At 37.3% G+C, this 7,968-nt stretch overlaps 1 protein-coding gene across 1 annotated transcript; it reads left to right on the forward strand.

Annotated features, from left to right (window-relative positions):
* Positions 1-1,261: 1,261 nt before the first annotated feature.
* Positions 1,262-4,182, forward strand: LOC130852696 (TIP41-like protein). The gene has a single exon (XM_057733964.1). The coding sequence runs from the start codon at positions 1,399-1,401 to the stop codon at positions 2,215-2,217; it is 819 nt and encodes a 272-aa protein (XP_057589947.1). The 5' UTR covers positions 1,262-1,398; the 3' UTR covers positions 2,218-4,182.
* The last annotated feature ends 3,786 nt before the right edge of the window (positions 4,183-7,968 follow it).

Consider the following 7,968-nt stretch of genomic DNA (forward strand, 5'->3'; position numbering starts at 1 on the left):
CTCCAGCATGACTTGCTCAACCCTCTTCCTCTCCCTTGATCTCTTTACCCCAGTCATGTTGGCCTGCTTTCAGATCCTTGAACAGGTAATATTCTTTATTGTCCCAGGCCCTTTGCTCATGCTTTTCCCTCTTTGAAGAGAACATCGCCCATATGAACTGCTCTTCATTGTTCAGATCTCAACTAAACTCAGCCATCACTTACCTGGCATTTGACAAGGTCAGCTTCCACTATAAGAGCTCATAATCCCATGTAACTTTCTATTGCAGCATTTATTACAGTTATAATGATGCCATTGTTGGTTTCATGATTTGATTAACATCTGTCCCCCCAGACTAGGCCATGGTATCCATGACCTCAGGAACCATTTCTGTCTCTATTTTATCCTTATCTCACAGAACAGAGGCCAGCACATAGTAGGCACTCAATACATACTCATAGAGTTGTGAAAGAAATGAGCAAATGAGGGTTGGAGTCTTGAGCTAAGTATTTGAGAGTCTATATATTTTTAAACTTTTAAAATCAACCTTATTGAAAAGTAATTTATATATGATAAAATGTACTCATTTTAAATGCCAACAAATATTTTTCTGATGTAGCCTCTACCCTTATCAATGTACAGACTATTTCAAACACCCAAAAAGTTCCTTGTGCCCTTTGCAGCCAGTCCCTACTCCCAGTCCCTGGCAACCATAGAACTATTATTGTTGATTAGTTTTGTATTTTCTAGAGCTTTGTATATTGAATATACATGATATACTCTTTTTGTGCCTGGCTTTGTTGCTCAGCATAATGTATTTGAGCTTCAACTGTGTGTTTTGTGTAATTTTTTCCTGTCTATTGCTGGTTAGTATTTCATTGTATGGATATGCCGGTGTTTATTTATCCATTCACCTGTTGGTGGACATTTGGTTTGATTCCAGTTTTAGGATGTTACAATTAAAGCTGCTTTGAATATTTTTGTATAAATCTTTTTGTAGATAAATGTTTTTATTTCTTTTAGGTAAATACTTAGGAATATAGCTTTAAGAGTCATTAGCATTTAAAGATAAAACCTTGGAACCACAATGAAAAACTACTTTACACCCACTAGGTTGTCATAATTTTAAAAAAAGGAAAACAACAAGATATGGAGAAGTTGGAACACTCATACATTGATGGTGGGAATGTAAAATGGTACAGCTGCTGTGGAAAACAGTTTGATGGTTCTTCAAAAAGTTAAACATAGGTCGGCCGGCAGGGGGCGGAGCGGGGCGGAGCCGGGCATGGTAACGGCTCTGAGGCCGAGGGGGCTGGGCAAGAGCGAGGCGGAGGGACCGGTGTCGGTCGCCGCTGCCGCTGCTGCCGCCGCCGCTGCTCGAGCCTGTTCCGTGTGGCCCACGCGGGCCCCGCCGCGGCCATGATGATCCACGGCTTCCAGAGCAGCCACCAGGACTTCTCCTTCGGGCCCTGGAAGCTGACAGCGTCCAAGACCCACATCATGAAGTCAGCGGATGTGGAGAAGTTAGCTGATGAATTGCATATGCCATCTCTCCCTGAAATGATGTTTGGAGACAACGTTTTAAGAATCCAGCATGGCTCTGGCTTTGGGATTGAGTTCAATGCTACAGATGCATTAAGATGTGTGAACAACTACCAAGGAATGCTTAAGGTAGCCTGTGCTGAAGAGTGGCAGGAGAGCAGGACGGAAGGTGAACACTCTAAGGAGGTTATTAAACCATATGATTGGACCTATACAACAGATTATAAGGGAACATTACTTGGAGAATCACTTAAATTAAAGGTTGTACCTACAACAGATCATATAGATACAGAGAAATTGAAAGCCAGAGAACAGATTAAGTTTTTTGAAGAAGTTCTCCTGTTTGAGGATGAACTTCATGATCATGGAGTTTCAAGCCTGAGTGTGAAAATTAGAGTAATGCCTTCTAGTTTTTTCTTGCTGTTGCGGTTTTTCTTGAGAATTGATGGGGTACTTATTAGAATGAATGACACAAGACTTTACCATGAGGCTGACAAGACCTACATGTTGCGAGAATATACATCACGAGAGAGCAAAATTGCTAATTTAATGCATGTTTCACCTTCTCTCTTCACGGAACCTAATGAAATATCACAGTATTTACCAACAAAGGAGGCAGTTTGTGAGAAGCTAGTATTTCCAGAAAGAATTGATCCTAACCCTGCAGATTCAAAAGAACGTACACCTGTGGAATAGAATGTGTTACAACATATACTCACCTTGGAATCTGACTGGAGACCTTGGGGCTATTTGGAGGGGGGTATTTTTATTATGAGAATTAATTGCCTTGTCTGTGTGCAGATTTTCTGTAGCATTAAAGGAAAAAATGAAATAAAAGATTGTTGCAGGCAGGTTCCACTCAACTGCTGTTTGTACTCTGTGTCTTCAAATTCATATTCCAGAAATTTATATTTCTGGAGTTAAATTCAAATTTCTAAATTGTCACAAAGTGGGGTCTCACCAGTAGGGGGTGATGTGTGTACAGCTCAGAAACAGTGGGCATAATCTGCATCTATCATGAAACACTGTCTTCTACCATGAGGAAGTTCTTTTAAATGACTGAATCGTAACACCTTGTGACTTTCATAGGATTCCTAATTGTGCACATTGGTATAGTGGCTCTTTACCTTGGGTTTTCGATGTTTACTCACTCTTCTGGAGAATCATGACTTGACTCCTAGGAAATTGATCTCAAATGATCTGTACCCAGAAATAAAAAAAAAAAATTACCTCCCTAAATTTTAATTGGCTTTTGAAGTTTAAAGAAAGTTTCAGACATAGAATCAAATAAACTAGGTTTTTGGAGAACTTTAAGTGTTACGTCCGTGGAAACACAAGAACATGGTTTGCCACTGATGGTCAGAGCTGTCTCTCCTCCATCTTTAGGTGCTTTTTCTTATGTGTGGTTCTATTTGTACTGACATTTTTTTACTTCCATCCTCCATGCACCCTCAAAGTGAATAAATCCATTGGATATTGAACTTGATATTGGTCCTAAAAAGTTTTGAAGAATTAATATGGATTGTTTTAAGCAAAAATTACATCAACTCCTAAAGTAACCAGATTAATTTTTTGCTTAAAATATTTGAAGGGTAGCTGTGGAGGAGGAGGGGGCCTATTTTAAAATCTAAAAGCCAGTTTTTCTTTAAGATTAATGTTTTTGGGAATTCCCTGGCAGTCCAGTGGTTAGGACTCCAAGCTTTCACTGCCAAGGGCGTGGGTTTAGTCCCTGGTCGGGGAACTAAGATCCTGCAAGCCATGCAGCATGGCCAGAAAAAAAAAAAAAGATTCATGTTTTTAACATTACAGGGGATCCAATAAAGTGTAATTAATTAGTGCAAGACCTAGGTAGTACAGAAAGTTTACAAAAGTAAATTTAAAATCCATTTGGTTACTTTGATGACGACCCTTTAAACATTTTATATTCTGCCTTTTTAAATGGCCTCCATAAAGTAGAAAGTGGTTATAAAGCACCAAGTAAGAAATTACTTTAAATAGATTTAAAAATATATTTTATTTATAGGGCAGGGGAAAAGAATTACTCCCATTTTTTCTGGTTTGTAACAGCTATTGTACATATTCCCACTTGATGCATAAATCATTAAAGAAGAATATTTAATTGTAAGTATTAGCAAAACTCTTCAGGTATTAGCCTGAAGATAAATTTTAGTGAAACAAATACAATTGGATATTCATCATTGTGCAGACTCTGGTGTGTTGTTATATGTTTTTTTTTTTTTTTAGCTAATTTTATTGCTAAATTTGGTTGCAAATGATTTGGGTATTTGCCTTCTGCTGCATATCTGCAAGGTGTAGGAAATAAGGATTTTGTTGGCTGTAAGAAAATACATGGCATGTTCACTGTATGATAAATATACCTGTACTTAATGTTTTCTCTTAGGACAGAAAAGTGTATATATTGTACTCTGCTTTCTGTTTATTTTATTTCCCATGCAGATTTGAACAGAACAGACTCTTTAGTCATACAAATTATAAAAAATGAAAAACTTGTAAGAATATTCATTAGTTGAATTAGTTGGGGTTTCTGGGCAGCATCATATTATACATATCTGTTAACTTGATTCAGATGTCTTAGCCCCTGAATCAGTCTTAGATTACTTATTTTGAGAATCCATTGTTAAAACTGTAGAATTGACCATTTTATAGAAGCTGGAAGGTGAATAGAATGAGGGTACTTCTGAAGACTTCATCAGTTTATTCCTGTGGAGAATACCGAGAAAACTTGTATTTGCCCATTGCTAAACAAGACATACACCATTTTGTACTTATTTGTTCCAAGTGTCTTTTTGTAAGAGGAGAATAAATAAGTAATTACTAAAAAAAAAAAAAAAAGTTAAACATAGAATTACTATATGACCAAGAAATTCCAATCCTAGGCATATACTGAAAAGAATGGAATATGGGAGTTCGAATAAAACGTGGGCCTGAATGTTCATAGCAGCACTATTCACAATCGCCAAAAGGTATAAACAACCTGAATGTCCATCAACAACTGAATGGGTAGACAAAATGTGATATATCCACATGAAGGAATATTATTTGACAATAAAAAGGAGTGAAATACTGATACCTGCTACAACATGGATGAGCCTTGAAAACATTAGGCTAAGTGAAAGAAGAAGACACAAAAGGCTATGTATTGTTTAATTCCATTTGTATGAAATATCCAGAATAGGCAAATCCATGGAGACAGAAAGCAAATTAGTCATTTCCAGGGGTGGAGGAGGGGGGGGAAACAGGGCATAACTTCTTAATGTGACCAGGGTTTCCATCTAGGGGATAAATATATTCTGGAACTAAATAATTGCATTTTTTATTTTTAATTTTTCAACTTTTATGTATTTATTTATTGGTTGAGTTGGGTCTTCATTGCTGTGCACTCTTCATTGTGGTGTGCAGACTTCTCATTGAGGTGGCTTCTCTTGTTGCAGAGCATGGGCTCTAGGTGTGCAGGCTTCAGTAGCTGTGGCAATTGGGCTCAGTAGTTGCGGTGCATGGGCTTAGTTGTTCCGCAGCATGTGGGATCTTCCCGGACTAGGGCTCGAACCCACGTCCCCTGCATTGGCAGGTGGATTCTTAACCACTGCACAACCAGGGAAGCCCTAAATAGTTGTAATGATTGCACAACATTGTGAATGTACTTAAGGTACTTAATACCATTAAATGGTACACTTTAACATGGTTAAAAGAGTAAATTTTATGCTATGTATATTTTACCACAATAATGATGATGGTGACAATGATGATGATGATAAAAGATACAGCCTTAGATGGGTGTGAGGGTCTTGGGCAGTGGTTCCCACCATTTGTAAAGGCTGCTCCATCACCCCATGCATCACATGCCCATAGTTGGCTGACAGTGGGGCTACCTGTCAGGTAGAATTCAGCCATGAGTCTTCCATGCAAGTTTCTGCACAGGAAGGAGGCTCCACCTCGCTGAGAGTAGGAGTTAAGAGGCATGAGAATACTCTACTCAGTAAGAATCTCATTCGCATTTGACAGAGAAATCAAAAGCTTTACAGACAAGCAAAAGTTAAGAGAATTCAGCACCACCAAACCAGCCTTACAACAGTTGCTAAAGGAACTTTTCTAACTAGGAAACACAAGAGAAGGAAAAGACCTAGAAAAACAAACCCAAAACAATTAAAAGATGGTAATAGGAACACACATGTCAATAATCACCTTAACTGTAAATGGATTAAATGCTCCAACCAAAAGACACAGACTGGTTGAATGGATACAAAAACAAGACCCTTATATATGCTGCCTACAAGAAACCCACTTCAGACCAAGGGACACATATAGACTAAAAGTAAGGGGATGGAAAAAGATATTCCATGCAAGTGGAAGTCAAAAGAAAGCTGGAGTAGCAATACTAATATCAGACAAATTAGACTTTAAAGTAAAGACTATTAAAAGAGACAAGGAAGGACACTACATAATGATCAAGGGATCCATCCAAGAAGAACATATAACAATTGTAAATATCTATGCCCCCAAGATAGGAGCACCTCAATACATAAGGCAAATGCTAACAGCCATAAAAGGGGACATTGACAGTAACCCAATAATAGTAGGAGACTTGAACACCCCACTTACATCAATGGACAAATCATCCAAACAGAGAATAAAGAAGGACACACAAGCTTTAAATGACACATTAGGTCATCTCGACTTAATTGATATTTGTAGGACATTCCTTCCAAAAACTACAGAATACACTCTCTCAAGTGCACATGGAACATTCTCCAGGATAGATCACATCTTGGGTCACAGATCAAGCCTGGGTAAATTCAAAAAAATTGAAATCATATCAAGCATTTTCTCTGACCACAATGCCATAATTACCTGGAAAAAACTATAAAAAATACAAACACATGGAAACTAAACAACATGCTATTAAACAACCAAGAAATCACTGAAGAAATCAAAGAGGAAATAAAAAAATACCTAGAAACAAATGAGAATGAAAACACAACAACCTAAAACCTATGGAACACAGCAAAAGCAGTTCTAAGAGGGAAGTTTATAGCAATACAGTCCTACCTCAAGAAACAAGAAAAATATCGAATAAACAACCTAACCTTACACCTAAAACAATTAGAGAAAGAAGAACAAAGAAACCCCAAAGTGAGCAGAAGGAAAGAAATCATAAAGATCAGATCAGAAATAAATGAAAAAGAAAGGAAGGAAACAATAGCAAAGATCAATGAAACTAAAAGCTGGTTCTTTGAGAGGATAAACAAAATTGATAAACCATTAGCCAGATTCATCAGGAAAAAAGTGAGAAGACACAAATCAACAGAATTAGAAATGAAAAAGAAGTAACAACTGACACCACAGAAATACGAAAGATCATCAGAGACTACTGCAAGCAACTATATGCCAATAAATTGGATAACCTGGAAGAAATGGATAAATTCATAGAAAAGTACAATCTTCCAAGACTGAACCAGGAAGAAATAGAAAATATGAACAGACCAATCACAAGTACAGAAATTGAGACTGTGATTGAAAATCTCCCAACAAACAAAAGCCCAGGGCCAGATGGCTTCACAGGCTAATTCTATCAAACATTTAGAGAAGAGCTAACACCTATCCTTCTCAAACTCTTCCAAATTATAGCAGAAGGAGGAACACTCCCAAACTCATTCTGCGAGGCCACTGTCACCCTGATACCAAAACCAGGCAAAGATGTCACAAAAAAAGAAAATTACAGGCCAATATCACTGATGAATATAGATGCAAAAATCATCAACAAAATACTAGCTAACAGAATCCACCAGCACATTAAAAAGATCATACAGCATAATCAAGTGGGGTTTATCCCTGGGATGCAAGGATTCTTCAATATATGCAAAGCAATCAACATGATACATCATATCAACAAATTGAAGGATAAAAACCATATGATCATCTCAATAGATGTGGAAAAAACTTTTGACAAAATTTAACATCGATCTATGATAAAAACTCTCCAGAAAATGGGCATAGAAGGAAATTACTTCAACATAATAAAAGCCATATATGAGAAACCAAAAGCCAGCATCATTCTTAATGGGGAAAAACTGAAAGCATTCCCTCTAAGAACAGGAACAAGACAAGGGTGCCCACTCTCACCATTATTATTCAACATAGTTTTGGAAGTTTTAGCCCCAGCAGTCAGAGAAGACAATGAAATAAAAGGAATCCACGTTGGAAAAGAAGTAAAATTGTCACTCTTTGCAGATGACATGATATTATACATAGAAAACCCTAAAGATTCTACCAGAAAACTGCTAGCACTAATCGATGAATTTAGTAAAGTAGCAGGATACAAAAATAATATGCAGAAATCTCTTGCTTTCCTATACACTAACAACAAAACAGCAGAAAGAGAAATTAAGGAAACTCTCCCATTGACCATTGCAACAAAAAGAATAAAAT

This window comes from Hippopotamus amphibius, chromosome 4 (assembly GCF_030028045.1).
Source record: "Hippopotamus amphibius kiboko isolate mHipAmp2 chromosome 4, mHipAmp2.hap2, whole genome shotgun sequence".
Classification (NCBI taxonomy): Eukaryota; Metazoa; Chordata; class Mammalia; order Artiodactyla; family Hippopotamidae; genus Hippopotamus; species Hippopotamus amphibius.

Excerpts from the sequence above, each read along its gene's own strand:
- LOC130852696 (XM_057733964.1), top strand. The coding sequence starts at position 1,399 with ATGATGATCCACGGCTTCCAGAGCAGCCACCAGGACTTCTCCTTCGGG.